The sequence below is a fragment of the Sparus aurata genome, chromosome 2 (assembly GCF_900880675.1).
Source record: "Sparus aurata chromosome 2, fSpaAur1.1, whole genome shotgun sequence".
Classification (NCBI taxonomy): domain Eukaryota; kingdom Metazoa; phylum Chordata; class Actinopteri; order Spariformes; family Sparidae; genus Sparus; species Sparus aurata.
In genome coordinates, this window is record NC_044188.1 from 28,624,298 (window position 1) to 28,646,812 (window position 22,515).

At 42.6% G+C, this 22,515-nt stretch overlaps 1 protein-coding gene across 6 annotated transcripts in view; it reads right to left on the reverse strand.

The window, feature by feature from the left end:
* pax3b (paired box 3b) overlaps window positions 1–20,595 on the reverse strand; it is a 28,615-nt gene extending 8,020 nt beyond the window's left edge. For 2 of the 6 annotated variants that reach the window (XM_030396407.1, XM_030396425.1), the window contains exons 1-7: window positions 20,118–20,595; window positions 19,336–19,571; window positions 19,084–19,141; window positions 18,497–18,640; window positions 3,577–3,776; window positions 2,618–2,783; window positions 1,923–2,137 (exon numbers count right to left, since the gene is read on the reverse strand). In XM_030396407.1, the coding sequence (XP_030252267.1) occupies window positions 1,923–2,137; window positions 2,618–2,783; window positions 3,577–3,776; window positions 18,497–18,640; window positions 19,084–19,141; window positions 19,336–19,571; window positions 20,118–20,199 (1,101 nt within the window). In that variant the 5' untranslated portion in view covers window positions 20,200–20,595. Of the gene's footprint in view, window positions 1–1,922; window positions 2,138–2,617; window positions 2,784–3,576; window positions 3,777–18,496; window positions 18,641–19,011; window positions 19,142–19,335; window positions 19,572–20,117 lie in introns of all 6 variants that reach the window. The other 4 variants (XM_030396381.1, XM_030396397.1, XM_030396415.1 and 1 more) reach the window with 3 other exon arrangements.
* Window positions 20,596–22,515: the final 1,920 nt, after the last annotated feature.

Below are 22,515 nucleotides of genomic sequence, written 5' to 3' on the forward strand. Positions count from 1 at the left end.
CGGGAACATCTGAGACGGGACATTCCTTCCCCGCTGTATGAAATGTATACAAATAAATTAGAACCTTTGCTTTCACATGGAGGAATGCGGAGACAAACATTTTGAGAATGCAATCACGAGACGCTTCCCTTGAGGCTATAGCATAACATGGCATATGTAGCAGTTTATGTGCACACATACAGGACCATGAGGATGCTGTGTCCAGCTACCTCTTTTCGGTTTGTTCACATTTTATGTGCGCTGCAGTGTATCTGTGTCCGTCTGAAAGCATGTATGACCCTTGACGAGAGTGTAAAAGTAAATACATAAGGACAGAGACTCCACACATTTATTGTCAGTGATGGAATGTAACCAAGTACATTTACTCTAGGACTGTACTGTAAATTTTGAGGTACTTGAGAATGTCCAATCCAATACATTATTTTCATTTAATTGTTTTTGGAGATGACATGCTACATCAGAGCCAAAGTAGGACATTTTAAGATAAATGTATTTCATTTGGAATCGCATAAGAAACACTTATTCCTACAATGATTAAAATGCCAAACACCTTATCTGAAAATTGGCTATGTATGCATATATCATACAGTATATACATATATGCAAATATATGTTTAATTTTCTTTTACTGTACTATTGATACTTATAATAAGTACATTTAAACTCTCTTCATCTCTCTTTCTCTCTCAAAGATGAGCAAAGATGAAAATAAATAGTATGAATTTATTTGTGTCTCCTTGCTCCCTGTATAGCTGCTGTGTTTGAAATAATAATAAAAAAATGCAGTAATCAATCTTCCAATCTGAACAGAAGGTTGAAAAGTTGGTTTAGCCATGCTGCTCAACCATGTCATGTCATATCTGTGTAAAAGATGTTGCAAAATCCTTAACTGATCCTCAAAATGTCATGGAGTTGATCAATTATCTACACTGTGTGTGTGTGTGTGAGCGCGCGTGTGGGTGTGGGTGTGTGTGCCCTTGTAATTATGTGGACCTGTGAGCATGTGTGTATTGGTGCGAGGATCCTCACACTGCTGTGGCCTGTTCTCTGAGGAGTCAGACTGTGCTGGGCTGAAATCTCATTTTCTGCCTCTTAAGGCCTCCGACTCCTCTGTCTCCTCTGCTATACCCTCTGCCTAGGTGCAGAGACTTTGGGACTTCATGCCTGGATAATTGGCTGTAATTGTCTTTTCACTTCTCATTTGTCACACACTCAATTGTCCTTCCAGAGTCATCTTATTTTCTCCTCCAACAGTAAATGTACGCAGTGTGTAGTACTGCAGAGAAATGTAGAGCGTAAAGTTTATGGTGTATAGTAGACGAGTGGATGAATTGGTGCATTTATGTGCTCCACACCTGGGTGAAATATTACTTGAATACTTGAAAGGGTGTTTGGTTTTTTAAAGCTCTTGATGTATTGTGTGAAGCTGTGTGTCTGACAGGGTAAATCAGGCGTATCTCAACTGGGTTCAACTCTTTGAAATCATGTTCAAGTCTAATTCTGCCCAGCAGCTCAGGTGTGGTATGTTATGAGGATTTTTCATGCAAGTAAAACAATCTTACTCTCTTGAGGCATGTACAGTGTCAAACACACAAGTCTTGCTCCTGTCAAATTAATACACACTGCAGACACACTATAACCTTTTGACTAGTATTACCTTTTTTGTTTTTCTTAGAACAAATTAATCCAGTATGACTTTTTTCATTTAAAAGGGAATGCTCAAGAATGATTAATTTTAGGAATAGTGGAATTTTCACAGAATAAAGTCACATTTTCCTCTTGAATGTTCAAACTGTTATTGATACAAGTTAAACAACAACAGTTTTTTTTTTGCAGTACAGCCTGCTGCTTTATTGACTGAGCTACATGTCTGAACTTGAGCAGCTCAAATACACATACTGTATTTAAGGATGTAGTCTCACCTGCGGAGACAGTCCGTTTCCTATAGAGGGGTTCATGGGATTGGCCGGTCCACCGGGGCTCACAAAGCTGTCCGAGTAGCCTGAGAAGGAGTGGCGTCCGGAGGCGAGGCAGTAGGGGGAGCCTCCGTCTCCCTGCCCTCCACCGCCGGAGGCTTGGTGGCCCGAGGAGGGAGGGAGAGGCTGGGGCCGGTGCACTGTGCTGGGGGGCTCCGACACTGCCAAAGGCATCGCAGGAACAGTTCACACACTTGTCAGATAATCAGTTAAAAGTTGCAAAATGTGGCTGCTAAGCGGTAGCTTTCATTACTTTGCTGAATTTGTACGTAACTCAAAGCAAAACTGTGGAGCCCAGTGACTTTAACTTCCATAATTGACAGACTCTCAATGATGCAATGAGAGGCATTACTTCTGCTAAATTAGTATTTTTACAATGTTTTATTATTAGTTTCAAAATAAATTTAAAAGGTGCACAAAATGCTTTACGTGAACATTATTTTTACAACAAATACATTTTTGAATCAAACTAAATTAAAATTGCTATGTAATCAATATGAAAACAAAGCCTTCTTTCACTGTATTATTTGCACCAGTAACAGACCTAATGCCCACAGCATGAATAGTTTCAACTGAAAGTGCATTTGCTACATTGTATTTCTTCACTTGTGAACTATCAACCACTGTGCATCATTTCTCACCTTGTGCTATAGATGAGGGGGGGTAGGTGCTGTCAGAGAGCTGGTAGGGGGGAATGCTGGACATGGCTGAAGGTGGGAAACCCCCTGGGATCAAGTGATTAAATGCCATCAGTTGATTGGCTCCTGCTTGCTTCCTCCACCTCGCCCGCCTGTTGCTGAACCAAACCTAGAAGGACAATGATGACAGCATTTGATCAATGTATGTTATGTGTTTCAGATCATACACTAGTGTTTTTATTGAATTTCTAGAGGTAGAAATTCCATTGTATATGCTGCAGGTATTGACAATAGGTATTGTGTGTGTGTGTGTGTGTGCGTGCGTGTGTGTGTGTGTGTGTGTGTGTGTGTGTGTGTGTGTGTGTGTGTGGTTAGACGTGTATCACGGCTGGTTGCACTGAGTGTGTGAGTGACATGCCGTGTCCATATGGACGTGGCTCATGCCGGGCCTGCTTACACTTCCCATATGGAGCCAGCGGAGGAGAATTTACTGGACTATAGATCAGAAATAGGAAAGTTCAGATTGGGCCCCAGGGACTGAGGATGAGGAGTGCTATTGTATGGAGCAAACAGGGATCAGCAGGTTGCTTTTAAATGGTCAGAGAGTGCATAAAGCCACAGGGTTAAGGTCTGAAAGTGTGTTTGTGTGTGTGAGTGTGTGTGTGTGAGCAGGATGTTCATATTAAGAACATCAAGTGCGTGTCTGTGTGTTAGGTCAGACAGAAGTGAATGTGTGAGTGCGGTGTTGGTGCAGTCTTGTAAACATTTTCATGTTTTAACTTCTGTTGAGGAATTTCATGGTTCTCTGAAGGGTAAAGCCTTCTTCTTATGAAACCCATCCTTCATATGAATTCCAGTTTAACAAGCTTAAATGTGCTTTTATCTCTCTTCAGGTCTTAAAAGGTTGACATTTTGTACATATTGACAGTGGATATACAGCATGTGAATGTGCCCTGTCGTACCTGAACCCTGGCCTCGGTGAGTTTGGCCCTCTGGGCGAGCTCCTCCCGGGTGTAGATGTCGGGGTAGTGGGTCCTCTCAAAGGCCCTCTCCAGCTCCTCCAGCTGCTCTGCTGTGAAGGTGGTCCGACTGCGCCGCTGCTTCCTCTTGAGAGGCAGATCAGGCTCTGACTCCACATCCGAACCCTCATCTGAGTGACTCGCTGTTCAAATGCATGAGAAAGAAAAATAAGAAAACAGTCGGGATTTAAATTGGGCAAAAGTTGATGTTTTCCTTCTTGAAATGTTTAACGCACACACATTCAACTTAATTTCAGCCTCAGCTGAAATCTAAGGTGACTATAATTCTGAAACCTTGTTGAAGAGTAAACATGCTGATCTTATAGAGCAGTGGCTGTAACATCACATGGATAATTAGCAGAAAAGCAAAATGTCAACTTTTCTCTTCTTCATCATTTATTTACTTATAGTTTTGACATGACCACTTGTAGAAGGTTGGCATTGTCTTCATTGTTCTTTACACACTCCCACATACAATCGCACCATCAGGTGTCAGTCTTCCTCACGGCCTTGTGGCCAAACAGACCTCCATTCAGAAGGAATATTCTGAGCCTGATGAATAATCCCACTGGACAGGATTCCCAGGGCACCACAGGGGGACTGATGGACTAAAAGCCACACAAAAGGCTAATTTGGATCCAGGGGCCATTCTTTGAGTGTGTGTGTGTGTGTGTGTGTGTGTGTGTGTGTGTGTGCCTGCATGCCTGCGTGTGTGTGTGTGTGCCTGTGTGTGTGTGTGTGTGTGTGCCTGCATGCCTGCGTGTGTGGACAGGAGCGGTTGCCTGGATGAAGGACAGACGTGTCCACTCTCTCTGTCTCTTCGCTCAAGTATGAACTCACAGTTCAGACCGGGCGGTTTCTGTAGCAGCTACAGTATATGTTTGATAATCCGATAGTGAGTCAGCATTAAGTCGTGAGATAATATAAGTCATCAAATCCAGCCTAAATGGAGCATAAACATATGTTCAGAACCAATTTACAATAAAAATGTAATATCATAATTCAACAGTTTTAAGTCATGTAAACCCAATTAATTCAAGCCTATTGTCAAGCTTATATTATTGTGACATGAGAGAATGACTAATGACTGAAATGCTGTCCTGACACACACAAAATAAACCTTCAGAGTAAAACGTCCATTTAAACTATTGCATTTATAGTTAATGGCTTTAATTAACTATTTTCAACATCAATACATTTTTCTATCAACTGTTTTGTCATTGAAATGCTCTTAGACTCAAAGGTGACGTCTTCAAATTGCTTGTTTTCTCTGATCAACAGTGCGCAGCCCAGATTCATTACTATTCCAATTATATAAATCTGAGAAAAACTGCAAATACTCACATTTGAGAAGCTATAATGAGAATATGTGGCTTTTCTGCTTGATCAATTTAAATGAACTTTGATTAAAATGTATTAAATATTTGAATCGTTATTTCAGCATGAATCAATTAATTGAAGAGACAAAGTTTTCAGACTAATTGAAAACATATAACATATATATTTTAATTAATCGACTGATCTATTAGTTGTCAACTATTAAATAAATCATCAACTGTTTTGTCAATCCTGTGGTTGGTTTAAGCATTTTCTAAGGGGGAAAAAAGGTCAAAATTCTCAGATTCCAGGTTCTTCTCCAGATTTCTGGTTTCTGTAATCTATGACAAAATATTTTTGGTTTGTGAACAAAGCAAGACATTTGAGGACATCATCTTAGGCTTTAGGAAACACTGAAAATACTGATAATTTGTTGCCATTTTCTGACTTTTTATATATGAATCAATTAAATCATAAAATAATCAAGAGATTAACCATCAGTGAAAATAATTACAAGTTGCTGCCTATTTTTGATTTGTCAACAAGTGTGTTCTTCAGCCTGACCGAGCTGCGGTGATATTATATCTCCTGACAGCTTTTGTGTTTCTACATTTCATCTTTGTCTCGGATCAGTATTAAAGCTATTGTGAACGATGTTCTATAAGCCAACAGCTTGGTTTTTAACTCACGACTTCAAACACTCTATTGGCTCTCTTCTAAGTTCACAAGGGCCAGTGCGCCTGCTTTTTGTGCCACACTTAATTAATTCCCCCTCAGCATAGGGGAAGTTTTGTGTGCAACACTGTATTAGTTCCCCCTCAGATGCAACAATAAAATACAAGAGAGTCCAAATAGCTCAGGGCCCCTCATGTGAAACTGATCCTCTCTCCCCCTTTGGCGATTTTCTCTGGGCAACACCAATAGCAGTGGGAGTCAACTTAACATGCATTAGGAGCAAATTGGTAAAGAAACATTCAAGCATGAGGGAGGCAATAAGTAAAATATTTTCAAAGGGGGAGCGAGAGAAATGGAGACATTGCCTTAAGCCTCTGCTGAATATATTGCAGTTTTGCACTTATAGATTGCTGGCTCTGAATCAACCTGTGTGTGAGTTCAGCATTTTAATAGAAAACAATAGCTAGGCTGTAACACTAATGGGTGCATATCTCCTGAACTCGATGCACAGAAAAGAAGGGGGAAAAAATGGCCTCCGTGTTACAAACTCCAGTCAGCCATTGTGCTTAGCCACTTTTTGCTGTCAACACGGTTTATGACATTGCAACAACTTCACCAACATTTCTCGTGACTAGCTCGGTTAGAGGACTTGGTAGGGAAGGAATTTGGGGTGTGGGGCTCTGGAGTTTTGGACAGGATGGCTGAAAAACAAGAGATGAGGCCTTTTGTAGCCTCCCCCTCCAGCTCCTGCATGGAGGAGGGCTGCTAGGAATGCTTTTTCGCTCCCCCCCAACTTGAGCAGCATGCACGTTCCTCAGCATTTCACAGGGATTTGGGCCCTGGGAAAGCTGAGGCTGCCGGGAAAATCCTTAATCACTTTGGAATTACCTATCGGTTATGACTGCTACCGGGGTTTCAAAAGAAGCGACAGAGTGGCACCTCTGAAGTCTTGGGAGCCTAGTCACGATACAATCAGATCCTTTACAGAGGGCTCAGACAGGCTCATTTGTTTCACTTCACTTCGTTGGACTGCTACATCACTTGATGATAAGATACAACAAGATAAGACGATGGGACGAAATGATAACGATGAGGGGAAGCTGGGTCAGTGCAACATCTGATAACAAGAGAGCAAATGTACTCGACTGAACATCGTCCAGCTGACAGGTAAAACACTAGCTGATTAAAATGGCTACTAGAATATGGAAAAAAATGCCAGACCTGCACATTTTTCACTTCAAACACTCCCAAACTCTTAAGTCGCCCCAACAAACAACTCTTTGCACTCCGGCACGCCACCCTCCTTAAACAAGCACCACCTTCTCCACCCTCTTCTCTCTCTCTCTCTCGTTCTCCCTCCTTCTCACCCTCTCTCTTTGTCTCGCTTCTCCCCATCTCTCTCTTTTCCACCCATATTTCTCTCTGTGACTCTCGGGTTCTTTGTTGCTCCACAGAGCTGAGGTCTTTGCCGGCGATTTCCACGCTCCATCTGTGGAATCCGTCATGGCTCCCTCGGCCCTTCACAGTGGAGGGCTGTCACCTGCCCCATGGGGGAGCTGGAGGGGGGACATAAAGAGGCTCTGCAGAGGGCTTGGGGGGATGGGGTGGATGGGGACACAGCCAGGGGCATTCTAGCCCCCTAACCCCCCCAAAAAAGAAAACCACCCCCTTCATCCTGAGGGAACTGTAAGAGCACCTGAGGGGGTGAGAGGGGCAACAGGGGCTGTTGTTGCCGATGTAAATGTACCCAAGGGGATAGTCTGTCTGGGCATCTGTGTTGTTGTTATTGTTGGTAGAAGCGTAGTTTGTGGGCTCTCTTCAATACATGGACACTAGTTGAGTTGAAAGGAAGTTCGCCCCCCGCCCCCACGATTTCCCCCCTCTTCTCTCTATACGTTACTCTCGTACACTCTGTCTCTTTCCTTCCTTTTTTAAAAATGTTGTTTCAGTTCCTAGTTATACAACAATCCAACAATCATTATGAACCCTCTAAAAACGTAAAAAACCAACCATCAGGCATGTGACTTGAAATTAATAGTTTACTATGAAGGGCTGAAAGTTGAAAATTGGCATAATTTATAATGAACAGTGATGAAATTTAACTTGTAACTTAGTGTGTTTAAGTAAAGTACTGTACTTAAGTATAATTGTACTACTTTTTAATCACCTGGGTATTCACATTTTCTGCTACGTTATAGTTTTCCTCCACAACATTTTTTTAGGCAGTTGTTGAATTTTTAACCCAGTTCAATTATTTGATCACTTTAGCAGCATAATCAGAAAAATGCTGAATAGCAGATCAGATAATCAGCCAGTACTGATACTAGATCAACACAGAATATACAGTATATACAGCAATATAAATATGTATAATATATTTTTACTTCTTCTCAAACTTAAATACATTTAATAGCAAATACTTATTTGCTCGATAAGTACTCATATGGCTGACAGCAAGTAAAAAGTAAGATTTAAACACAATACTTTTGGGTACCATTGGGCACTTTATACATAAAAGAAAAATCTTCTGCTAAATACAAGATGTTTATAATACTTCTGTCCATTTGCATTCAATATCTTTTAATCATTTTCAGAAACTTCATGTTTTCAGAAATTGTTTTTAAGAAGATCACCGCAATTATAACACACTGACTTGATTTTATAGGAATGTCAACAAAAACTGTTTCTAATTAAAAGCATTATTGAGCAATTATCAGAAAAGAGGACCATTTCTATTGTGGCCTGCAATGACTATGGTCCCACTCTGTGTGTGTGTGTGTGTGTGTGTGTGTGTGTTAAGAACACAGCAAAGTTTTTTCTACTGCTGCACACGTAAAGCTAAATCCTAAAATATAATGTAATGCAAATTAAAGTGGCAGGTGATGAAGATTCATGGGGTGACACCTGGGGCGTAAAGGGTGTTTTGGTGGCAAACTTGTGCCAAGACGGAGGGCAGCCACCCATTTACCCCTCAAGCTCACTACTCCCCACAGCTTGGCTCAGGAGCTCATAGGCACACACACACACACACAAAGACTCCGAGCACATGACCTTGTACACACATGTCCATGGCGCTGGGCTTTCCCTGGTTCTACATGCATTTTAGGCATTTTATGTTAATCGCGCTTGTCAGCCCTGAGGCCTCTCCACTTCAGCGTGCATTAACAGTACTCCCCCGTTACAAATGAACATGCCGCTAAAGTGTGGTCACGCACAAACACACACGGACAAAACTTTCCAAAATGATCTTTGGAACAATAAAATATAATTCACCATCAGCGCCTGTATTCTAAGAGTAAGAGAGGGGGTGCGGAGAGAAGAGGTTGAGACCTTTCCCCCTCTGCCCGGATCTTTTCCAACCTTGTAAATCTGTGGTTTCAGAGTGCCCCATTTGCCGTCATCGCCTCACTATCCCTAAGATCTGATCACATCGATTTGGCACCGTCAAATAGCCTTGGCCAATCAAATTATCCACTCTAACGGTCATATCGCTCCCTGACCGTATACATATGCTATATCTTAAAGCGCTGTATTTATAGCCCCTGTAAACACTTAACTTCTCTCTGTAAACTTTTGCTCCACCTCAGCTCAGAAGAGCGGGGGTTTGCAGGCATGGTATTGACTCTTGTCAGTTCATCGAAATACGAGAAAATATGAGCCTTAAAAGGGTAAAATTATCTGAGTAGGAAAAGCCGCCTCGGCAAGATCGCCCGGGAGCCGAGGAGCATTAAGCCGCAAAATAAGAGAGGAGCAGTTGGAAAGGGGGGTGGGTGGAAGGGGTTAGAGGAGAAAAGAAAACTGTTTAATTTAACCAAACTGAAGCCCTGAGAGGCGCACAGTGCACGGGACTCCAGGCCAAAACAACTTCTCTGGAGCCAAGAAAGCCCAAAATGGATCCCACCGTGCAGCGCCATTCCAGGGCAGAGAAAAACGAAAGAGGAGAAGAAGGAGGAGAATAGAGGATTTAGCTGAAACAGACTGTTGGAAAGACTTCGGCATTGCTGATTTTTTTAGGAGGGGGTTTGGGGGGGGCAGTCATTTGGGGACACAAAGGCTTAATATATGTCCACTGAGACATGAGACAGTATGCATTGAGCATGTATGTGGGGGACAGATAGAGAGGGAGTGAAAGGGGATGTGTCAAACTTGGATTTCGGGACGAGGGGGAATTGACTGACCATATGTGGACTATTTACACCCCTCCTTGGACATCCCAGTAACTCTTCTGGGGCTTTGGTTAATAGTGAGGCTAAATTGAGCCTCTGACACGTTCCCCCCCTTCTCTCCACCTACCCAGCTCGAAAAACACAAAACAAAAGGCAGAGGAGACAAACGCAGCATTTATTTGGGCGGGCCGACCATGCTGCTCCCATTCAGGAGCCAGAGGACTAAGTGACTGGCCGACTGCATTAAACAGTATATAGAAGTCAAGACAGGCAGATGCTGGGCCGGATAATGGCTTTACTGACAGCTTATGGACCCATCTGTGACTCTTTCTGCTGGGCTAGGAAAAAGATGGTGTATGTGCGAGTGTGTGTGCGGGAGGGGGTCTGGAGGGCGAACTCACTTGACTTGCTAAGGAGGAGTTTCAACCTTCACAGCTGCCCTGTAAATGAGAGTGTGCCACAGCGTGTGTGTGGTTGTTGTGGGTGTTTTAGCATGAGATTGTGATTACACACACACACAAAAAAAATTATGCGAGCAATGATGTTATCAATCACAGCCTTGTTATGCTGCAAAAAATGGCAGGACCAAAGTATGAAGGAGTCTGACGCTGTTGAGGATGTATGGGGGGGGAGTATGAGGAAATGGTTACCTGTCATTTGTAGCTAAATGTGTTTCTAACCCTGTTTCCTGTGTAGCGCTGGGGGAGAGTGACCCTCCGTGGCCTTGTGACCCTGCAGTTCTTCTCTGTCTTTTAACTCTGAAAATGACTCATAACTAAAGTCAGTGGGGAACATGTTGGAGTCCAACAAGGAGGTGAGCTGTGAGCAGGTTAGCTGACACTCTCAGTTTTTGCAGTTTAAAAAGAGTATGTTTGACAGTTTCATCTTTGTGACCTCCTCTGTCAGGATGCCCCTACTGACACATCTTACATGTGAATACACACAATGATTCAACAACACAAAAAGAGTCCATAATCATGAACAACTGAAGCTGTATGTCAGGTACTTGCCCTTTAAATGTACTACAGGAATTTTCAACTGATTATGAAACCGTCTCAATTTAATACTGATGCCTCTATATGAGCTGCACAACCAAGCAATACCGTCAGAGAAAAGATTGGCTATTTCTGTATTATTATTATTACAGTTATTCTTAATGCCTGTCACCAGGTTGGACAAATCGTAAAATGCAAACTATTTTATATGGTGGCGTGCTGAGTTTGACTTGAGGAGTCTGACAGCCTGAGGAAAAGAGATTCTCTTCAGTCTGGTGTCACAGTACGACACTGACACAAAGTTTTTTTATTTATTCATGTATTATAGTTATATTTAACCATGATCATCTTTTGTCCAATGGGGCTGGCAGAATCTACAAGAACTGGACGTTCCTTCTAGTAACTTTACAAAAGTAAGGGATTTGATCCAGTGCAATTTAATTTCTCAAAATGTGATGCAAACATGCAAGAAAAATAAGATACGTTTAGAATAGCAGTAATGTACTGTAAAAGGGTGAATTTGCGTTGGATGAGGGCAGATCTTAGTTTCCTACTTTTTACCTCAACTTTCAGTAAGTAAGTTAAATATTACTAAGGAACTACTGGTTTTGCAGTACCTGTAATACCTGTGATCAAGTTCTACGGAGAGGTACACTCATTCAAAAACCTGTACAAAATTGATTACTTTTCTTCTTTTTTTTTGGAACACTGCATTGTTAGTGCATGCTCTAAAGCTCAAAGACCAATATGACCATGTGTGAACAAACACAAATCTATCAAAAACCGCAATTCTGTGTCTGCCCGATGCCTTCGTGTTTGAGACGGTGCACATCGGTTATGAGAAAAGATATTCCCACATGGCATGACAACAGCATAAACACACATTTTAAGCCTCTTTCCTGACATGACACAAAAGCTTCTGGACTAATTAGTTAACAAAGCTTTGAATGAAAGTCAGGCTTGATCAGTCAGCTGATTGACAGCTGCCTGTCCCCCGTCAGCGGTAAAGATGGTGCATTTACTGGCCTCTGGCTGGCCTCTGCAAACTTTGACACTCAACCCTAACCCCGGTACACACACACACACACACACACACACAGACACACATTAAAAACAACCATGCTCAGAATCAAACAGACGGATGCATGAGAGGAAAACACTCACATTCTTACTCACTTTCTCAGAAACACACACACAAACACACTCATGCACATTAAAAATCAATCTCTCCCCCTCTTTCCCCCCAGCTGTTGTGCCTATAGTGCATACTTGCAGCAGATAAAGAGGGGCCTTATTCTAAGGCGAGCCATTCTACTTGACCTTCGCTGGGCCTTTTCACTCTTTCACTCCCTTCAAACCGTCTTTGGGGCTCTCTCACTCTCAGCTCAATGTGGCTAGTCCATCACGGGTGAAGGCTGGGGCGCTACAACGGGTCTTGAAGGGGGAATACCCCAAATACCCCCTGCCCCCTCCACCCTGCACACACATGCACATACACACACACACGCACAAGCCCCCTCCCTCTCCGAAATCACCCTGACTTCAAAGTTGGTGTGCATTCATTAATTGCCCTTTGAATTGATATCAGAGGGTCACAATAAGAGTGTGAGAGGAAAAAGAGGCTTTAATGAAGCATAGAGCAGCCATTCATTTGCAGATAACTATGTTTTCATGCTTGAATAGTCATCATGCATGGGCTTATTAGAAAAAACTCACGAGAGAGGGAGGAGTGCGGGATGAGGAGAGACGAACGGAGAGACAGAGAGAGCCCCGGGGTAGAGGAGAGTGATTTGGTGCTCGCCACTTGGCCCTCGTGCCCCCTTTTGCCCTCGTGCCCAGGGACTCACTGAGTGACACATTCATTCTTTCAGCCGACACACAGAGCCCTCTTCACCAGACACTTGGCTCAGGCCAGTAATAGCCAATAGCTATTATAAGATCCATCGGGAACTTATTGGCCCTGTCTTTGTCAGATTTGGTGAGACAGAAACAGAAACTGATTAACTGGAAAATATTATTTTCAATGTCAACTAATCTGCTGATTATTTTCTCGATTATTCAAGCAATCGTTGATTGCAGAAAATGTTACGGGGGGGTGGGGGGTCAGTTTAAAAAGTCCACGCTGTCATCACTTGTCTTGTTTTAAACCCAAAGTTATGAACAGACACAAGCACCAAAAAAAAAATGAGACACATATGAGAAGCTAAAACCAGAACATTTGGGGTATTTTTGCTTTTAAAATGTCCCACACGAGGAATCCATTACCAAACTAGTTTTCTGCCAGTTGACTAATCAATTAATTGACTAAGCTTTTTAGCTTTACAACCTGCTGAAATCATTCAAATTGAATATGATGTATAGTTCATTCTGTGTATCAAAAAAAATAGTTAACTGTGCTGACTAGTTCATCAGAGCACTGCTTTTAAACGCCACCATCAGAATACAAGGCAAAATTGCATATGTGAGCAATCATTTACTGTGCAAAAATATTTAATAATGTGGGAAAAGATCAATGGAAAAAGGACGACATGTTTTCATCAGTAAGCACTTTTAAGTCTGAGTACATAAGTGTCAGTGCTCTTAAGATAATGGCTGATGTACAAAAGTTAATGTGAGCACCATCATCACACACAAACTGCACAGCCTGTGTTCTCCACCCGTTCTTTGCCTCCACCTCTGCTCCTTCTCCTCTTCCTATCATTCCTCCTCCCTCAATCCTCCCTTTTCCTCTCCTCCTCCTCTCCTCTGCCCTGGCACTGATCCAGTGTGTGCCCACATATTGCATTTGCAGCACGCCATCGTTCACCCCAAGTGGCAGAGGAACGCAAGTTCTTTATTCACTTGCATTATTTACACAAACAAAGTCCTACTCCGTTTCTGTGACAAAGCCAGCTAAATCTTTATGGTTCTTTCATGTATTGTCTGCTCACGGTCCCCTTTTGTCCCCCGGCCATTGGCCTGGGCCCTGGATACAATGAGCCCGGGGGAATGGAGGCAGATTGAAGGAATGCGCCTCAATAAACCTAATTATGACATGATGACTGCGCTCACCATGGTAGAGGTTTTTCAAAGATCCCGGGCTTATTCAATTAGCCCTTTCCAGGATCCCCTTTCACCAAATAAAGTTATCCCTTTGACTGTTTGCATTGCAGAGTGGAATGTGTGTGTGTGTGTGTGTGTGTGTGTGTGTGCGTGCGTGCGTGCGTGCGTGCGTGCGTGCGTGCGTGTGTGTGCACGTGCAGGGCTGGCCTAAATGGAAATGTATCGGCCCTCAACAAGGCTCCTCTGTATTATCTGGCTAATTTCACCTAACGAAGTACGGACTCTAAAAGATACACTGTGAAAATGTGAAGCGGGAGGAGGGAGGAGGCGGGGACTGTTTTAATCATTAACTTTCTCTCCAGGGTTAATTACTATGAGGCTGAGAGCTTGGTACAGCCCAGCAACAGGCCTGCAGGGCCAAACTTACTGCCAAATATATAAGGATTGAAAAGGAGGAAAAAAAGGGAGGGGGGTTGGAGATTTTTGAGTATGAATTTATTTCTGTTTTAGCTTGTATTTTCTGGAGGTCAAAATGTATATGAAAAAAAATAAGACTTTAGGGTGCATTTTAATTACTGCCATTCAATACTTATTTAATTGAGCAACAGGCTGTGTGCATATGACACACTGCCTTTTTGTAAAACCTATAAACACTCACCTTTATATACTATAACGATTATATGATTAAGTATTAATGCTTTAAAGCCAACATTCAAAAAACTTATGTGAATCAGAAATGTGCCCAAGAGCTAATTGAAAAAAAAAAACGGGCTTAAAATTTTGGTTTGCATATTTCTGTTATTCATCTTCTAAGGTATTAAATGTGTTACGTTGGTAGTTTATTTCATTTGCTGATAGTATAAATTAACTAAAGATATCTTGCACTGAAAAGTATATAAAATTAAACAAATATGTGTTGTTCCAGAGCAGACGGCTTTACGAGTATACGAATAAACGCGGTTGCCATCATAACTAATTAAATTTAATAAAAAGATTAAAAAAAATAAAAATAGGATTTGACACTGATAAAGTTACTGCGTTCCGTTTCTAGGCATGACATTTTGAAATTGTTACAAAATATATTTATAATTAAACCGCAAAAGCTTCCTAAAGAACTTCATTAGAAACTTTATGGAAGTGGACTGACTTTCCTTTGTGCGCTCCGGAGGATGCAGCGCAGATATGAGCCGAGCTGTGCGCCGAAGGCTGAGAGAGACACAGAGAACGAGTAGGAAACAGAGGGAGAGGGGCGGTGTTGCTCTCCAGATGAAAGTGAGATGAAATAAAAGAGTCGATTTAATCTGCTTGAAGAGATTTGGGGAGCAAGTGGCGGAGAAGGGGGGAGGAGCGGTGAGGGGGTGAGTTTTCAGGGGTTGTGCACTGCGCTGCGCACGGACGGGTGGCCGGGGTCCCCATTGTGAAGCTGCGCTCCAGGCCAGACCGGGGCTCTCCGGGGAGAACATTGGTCCCCATTCACCAAAAACACTTTTTAATACACTCCCTCTGTCATTAAATGTGACATAGCACAATATCGACATCATTTAGCGGACATTATTAATGTTCGAGGGGCCAGGGCCGGGACCCATCAAAGAATCAATAAGAGATCATGAGTTTTGGGCCGGAGACATCTCAGTATCATTAGCGTCATCCTTAATGGCGGAGAAGACCACTTTGTTTTGTCGACCAATTACAGTCTGAATATTATGACACGCAGCAATTAGGCTTCATCAAAAGCTGCTGATTCGAACAATGTTGCCTTTTCTACTTCACATTGAAATGACAAATGCAGCGGGACGGCGTAAAAAGTTATTTAAAATTCACCGACGTCAGAAAAAAACAAATAAACTCCGCAAAATGTTATATTTAACTTAGGCCTACAGAAAGAGCCGGCAGAGATCTAAATTATAGCCTGCTCTGACAGCTTGAAATTATTCTCACACACTCGACAGTGTTGTACTTTTCCTTCCTCTCAAACATGTATGCGCACTCTCGTTAAATATGGCCTCCGTCAACACATTGCTTCCCACAGTTCGTTACTTTGAAACTGGCAACGTCTTAACTCCAGGGCAAGTATTTAATGCGTATTTGTGCGCGTACACGTGTGCAGCCGCGTGTACGCATGCTATGGGGGCGAGCACGCATCCCTGGGCAATTCGTGAGTGGATTTCAGAGACCTCAATTGTCATTCTGAATGGCAGTCGGCCGCTTTAGCCGACCCCAAAAGGAAACATTTTGTAGGTGAAAACGGCCATTTTCTCTCGGTGAACGGGCCCTCTAAACCGTGCCAGAGCGCTCCCTGAATAATTCATCCTTCATTGCGGCCTCATAGTGTGTTTTGTCGGGCTTTTCTGTGGCGGAGCTCTCCTCTCCCCTCCTTTTTTCTCGGACTGAATTATAAACAGGTTGCCTTCTTCTTTAGCGGCGGCCAAAGCTGTTTCCAAGCTGGCCCTTTGTCCGCGCGCAGCCCAAGCGTGAGCCCCAAATAGACTCTCGCGCCTTTGTCTCCCAAGTTCATCCCTGAGCGTCCCGTTGTGCGCGCGAGGCGTGTCTTTGTGAGGAGCTGGGGACCGTTGAACAAATGTTTGATCAACTCATCTGGGGGACATTTTGTCTCCTCGGACTACAGTCCTTTATCTCTCCTCCCCGACTTCACTGCTCGAGAAGTGCTAACAAGGAAATGGAGGGTTAAATGTTGACATTCTGCTGCTTACACCGTTTTAAACAGCGGAGAGAGAAAGGATGAAAACTGTTGAAGACATATTTCAACAACTCATTCTGGGGACCTTTTAGTCTCCGGTGCCAGAGGTGGACGGTGTTAGATAATTAGCTTCAGTGACAAGTTTATTAAGTGTTAAAACTTGAGATATTTAATAGGCATGTCTACATTTTACAATACCGCCCGCGATTTAGACTGAACTGTCAGAGCTATCATCACCTACGGTGTTTCTCCCTGGAATTAGCCTGCCCCATTTCATTATCGCTGTCACACACTGAGCCTTGTTAGACTGACTGAAAAATGTAATGACATTTTCGAGGGTGAAAAAAAAAACATTTAAATTGGCCCATATTTCATCGGGTTAAGTTTGGTTTCTACACACACAACCTCACCGGCGCGACGGCTTTCATGGAGACTTTAGGGAGAAGACGTTTTCCATGATGGAAGCTGTGATAATATGTAAAGTGTCAGATTAAACGAGCAGCCAAGCGTGGCGGGTTTCCCCTCTAATGACGTAGGCAAAAAGTTCAGTAATTACATTCAGAACAGACTAATTACACCTAATATAGATATTGAATAATGTGCCCATAACCGCTCACAAATCTCCAATTAGGCTACTGTGTGTGGAGCTGCAACGAGGGAAGTGAAGAAAATGTTTGGCATGTTTTATTTATCAGCCCGACACACATCCAGTGCCATTTTACACAGTTCTCACTAAGAAAAAGGAAAAATGGTCTCATGCCTGCACTGTAAAAATGTAAAAATTATGAAGTATTTGTTACCAAGAAGCATATTTTATTTAATAGGATTAAACTTCCTGATGTAATGACACAATTGCACTTATCTTCCCCGAAAATCACAATCAAAACGTGGGTATGTCAGTCTATTCGTCCAGAAAATGGGGGGAAAAAAAGAAATTTTAAAATGTACTGAAAGCAATTTACCTAAGTCACCTAAATGATTCGTTTTTACCTATTTTATGAAACAAAATGAATGTGAGACACATTAGACTAGCGTGTGAAGGTGGTCAGCTTTTACAGTGGACGCTGCTGTTCGAAACTCTCATAAAAATGTATTGGTCGTACAAAAAAAAAAAAAAGCCAAACTATAAATAAGCAGCCTGCCACGAGAAGTGAGAGAACTTTTTCCATAATTCATTAGTCTATTACACTTAATTACAGTGTTTATAATGCTGCCTGCGGGAGGATTATCCACAAGAACCAAATAGTTTTTAAAATATGAGCATATGCAGACTTTCTGAGACACGGCTCTTCATCCACACTGCTTTCAACCCACTGCTGAACACGCACACACACCCACACCCACACACACACACGCACACACACACACCTGCTGTTTGATTTACGGTACGGCCTCATGGGAAAAGCATTAGCCGGAGAGATATGGTCGATAAAGAATTCCTAACAAAGGACGACACGCACTCTCCACCCCCATCCAACAACTTTACAGCATGCTAAAACTTCACAAGGAGGCTAGTTATACGACTAAATAAAACCATTCTCCTTTGCACCCCGCTCAAACGTAATCAACAGGTTTGGAGGTGTGCAGACAGGAGGCTAGAGTTTCACAGATTTCTCGCGATTTCCCCGCAAAAAAAAATGCGTTCCTTGATAATTTAATTCACTGGAAAATACCCAATTCAGCCTTGAGGATATGTGAAAACATAGCCTGTTAGGTTATATCCTTAACAGGCTATGCTACCCTTACACTAATATTTCCCAAAGTGCAGTTTAAATAGGCATTTCAGCAATTGAATACTAAATGAAAAAATCTTCCATATGGACTCACTGAGATGGTATCTGATCAACCAGGACTCCGCTGGGCTCTAATGTGTGTGAGGTCCCTGATATGAAAAAGATAACCCCAGCGCAAAGTGAAGTGCCAACCACTTTCTTCCACATCAGCCACGATAACTGGAGCAGCTCACTCACATCTGTCTCCCAAGATGCCCTCGATGCTGTGCTTGGCCCTCCGCTCGTTGTCCTCCAACTCTTTCTTCTCCATTTCCTCTTCATCCTCCTCATCGTCGCCTTTCCCCCCGAACTTACTCCGCATGCTGCGACTGATGGAGCTCACTGTAAAAGTTCGTTCAAAAAGTGGAAAATTACAAACACATACAGGTGTGTTTTTAAAATCAAAATCAAAAGAATGATACTCGAAAAGTATGAAATGACACTATATTATTATAGGTCGAAACATGGGCTATTTGTGTGAAATAAAAAAGCGCTATAAATTAAATACTATAAATTGTCGGAATACTCTAAAAGTTAAGGCACATAAAAAAATTAGTTTTTCTTGTAGTAGTAAAAAAAAAAATCGAATGAGCTTTATGAAAAACTGTTGAGTTCTTGAAGTGAAATCCGGTTGGAATCTAATAATAATAATAATAATAATAATAATCATAATAATCATAATGTGCATATACATTCATTTCTGCCTTTTTTACCTGAAGGAACGGTGTTGCGGTCACATATCCCATCCTTCAGTAATTTATCCCGAATCTCCCAGCTAAACATACCCGGGTTTTCCCGCTTGTATTCTTCTATTCTCCTCTCTACGTCTGGCGTTGTTCCCTGCTTCAAAGGTCAGAAGAGTCGCAGTGTTAATTCACTTTGTTGTCACCCTCGGGGCACAATGCACACTTTATATTTCTGTTAAGAATTAAGCATTCAGTTTATGAATTCATATCAAAGTTATCTTTAACATCCTATAATTTTGTCAATGCCAGTATTGGTACGTGAGCCCCGGATCTACCGTCTCTTGTACACACCTTGGGTTTGCTGCCACCGATGGCCCCGGGTCTGATGGAGCCCGTCTCCTGGTACCGGCACAGGATTTTGGACACGCAGCCGTGGGAGACCCGGAGCTGTCTGGAGATGACACACGGCCTGATGCCGTGGTGGGCCATCTCCACGATTTTATGTCGGATGTGGTTGGGCAAAGGTCTGCCATTTATAAAAACTCCTCCGAGCTGGTTCACTCGGCCTTGGCCCAGCGGAGTAGAAACTATTTAATCAGAATGTGAAGGAGGAAAAATAAAAAATAAAATGTTCATCACAGCTACACAACACGACAAGGAGAGTTAAAGTTCCTACTGCTCCCACATGCACCTGAACACACCAATAACGACATTTTACATTTGACTGGTACAGAATAGCTGACAGTAGCAAAAGTTTTACTTGCTACATTTTTAGACGAAAACCTAGCTAAGTAATGAAACTAACTGATACAAAGAGCCTTCAAAAAGTTTGTTAATAGTTGCTAAATTTTATACAATGAATTTTGAGGGGAAAAAAATAAGCTTACGTGACCAAACTAGTGTCGAACATAATGAATACTTTATGTCATTTGTCAGTTCAGCTACCGGTCAAGTAATTATTTCAAACTTTCAGCTCCTACAGCCGAAGTGTGCCCGTGAGCCAGTGTTTTGGGACAAGACTGCACTGAAGGTTTAAGGCTATAGTGACTTTTGACAAACTGGCACCAATATAAATAGGCTATCTCCCGTCAGCTTCCAGGGCTACAGCCTCCCCCCTGGCAGTGATGCTTTACCTTCCAGAGGGAAACCACTGCGGTAGTTCTGAGCCAGCGTGGGTCGCATCATCCTGGGTATTGACCCCGCCAACGCAGTCATGCCTCCACTACTCCGGTCCTCCTAACGGGGAGGCTGCAGCTACAACACCGAGGTTGCAGCTGGGGGACGATGTTGAAATCGTCTTTTTCTCCTGTGTGGAAGATTCCTAGCAGTGTTAGCCTCGGTTAGCCCCGGTTATGGTTAGCCTCACCCCGGCTACAGCCAAGCAGCAGTGTCCCGGACAGCCACAACCCCTCGGAGAAGTAAATTGTGAAGGCAAAAATGGAGAAAAATAAAGATTTTTTGGGAGGCTAGTGAGCGTTAGGTTGTCAGTCTCCTCGGTTTTATTCGCCAGTGTCGAGGCTCTTGGAAATGTCGCTGCCAAAGACGATGAAGCTAGGAGGAAAATATTGTTGTTATTGTTGTTGTGACACCGGTTCAAAGTGAGAGCGGACCGTCAAAAGTAGGGAGCTCTTCTCTCTCCCCGTCAGCGCTCCCGGCTCTGATTGGCGAAGAGGGTACACCCGGTACGCAGAGGGGAGCGACGATTGGCTGAGGCTGAAAACTTTGGTCCTATCAGAGGCTCTGTCACAGTCCAGCTCGGACAGGACAGGGGAGTCGATTCAGAAAAATCAAGAGCGACCTGAGAGTCACTGCATGTGCTGTTTAGACTGCTAAAAGTCCCAAAATGTGCGAATATGAAGAATGAAATACTGCGAGGAAAGTGGAGCAACAAACTGGGGCAGACGAGGTGTAATTATTTGGTTAACGCTTTACATTGTGGTTGGGTCAACAACACGCCGTTTTATTACAGACGCACACATTTGGCCCTGATCTGAGCTTTTTACAGTAAATTACTGCATTAATTTGTGCTTAGCTCAGAAAACAACTAAGTAAGGAATCGATAAATTAGCCCATGGCAGGTGCATGGCATAGATTAATTTCTAACTTTTGCCTGTGACATATTGCATTACTTCTTTATGTATGTAAAAATTAATAAAAACGAAATATTAGAAGAAGAAAAAACACCCAGTCCAACACTGTACCAGCACTAAGCCTTAAAAGTGATATATGAAACACACCAAAAGTAAGAATCCCAGTCCAAACAAAACGGAACTTTCATTGTATTGCATGAAGATTATATAGTTGTTTAATATATTACTTCTTTGACAACCAACTACTCAATCTATAGACGTATTAACAACAAAACCTCGAGCCATGTTTTCTCGAGCATATTCAGTGATAAATAACAAAGCTGTTCATATTTGCCCAGTTACTTACACACACGTATAATATGCTCACAGATCAGTGTTCCTGACATGACTTTCTTTCTTTTCGGCTTCACTTTCCACTGAATTTTTGCTTCATCTCAGCTCTAAATTGTAGCTTCATTATAAAACCTGCCTTGTGGTCACATACAACAACACAGTCGGTACCGCGCAAACCTATGACTTCTGCCTTTGCCGATTTTTACGCACAAGACAGGACAATAAAGATACACATTACTGAGACTCCTCGCTTGCTGATTTTGGCACTAGTCTGCGCGTAATAGCCATCATCTCCAAACTGCTGAATGCATGCTATCACACACGACCCCTAATTTGTTTCCACCCTGTGGCCTCACATATGACACAAATGGTGCTAAAGTGTGTGCACCTCAAGGAATTTATTGTGGTTTTCAGACTGAGCACCAGCCATCCGAGAGCAGTCTGAAGGGGGACGTGCGCCCCAGCAGGATACGACGCCAGGGCGGCCGTAAAGCCAGTCTAGCTCTGCGCCACCGAGAGAAGAGAAGTGGGTGTATTTTCGTCCCCAAAAGTCTGATAATCAATATTGTCTCCTCCCCTGTAAAAGAATAGATTCCGGCCGTGGGCTTTATCTCTGTTTTGTCTCTGTTTTCAGAGGCTGAGTGTCGTGGGTCACAGCATCCTTTAGTTCCAATCAATCACTGAAGCAAATGTTCCGCTCTTGAGCTTTGAAATCAGACAAAAGCTCGTTTTACTTCACTGTCCATCATCTTAAGAAAGTCAACTCCGTCCTCAGCATGTTGGCATAAAAGTCGATCCTCTGCACCAGCTTTAAAAAACAAACAAACAAACAAAAAACAATTAGCCTATTTTAAATTTAAATCATCAATTTAACTGATTTTTTTGTTTCCAGACACATGGCTGACTCACATCAATCAGGCCGGGGTTTTATCTCATATATATATATAACCAAAGTACCGTATAAAGCAAAACTGGCAGATATCTGTTTGAGATCAAATATAAGAGCATGGGGAAATATTCCGTGGATGACAGCGCAGTTGGAAAAATAAAGTCTGCTGTTTTCTGCCTCCGTTCAGGGCATGCAAGGAAAGCCCTGAAACCTTCGAGT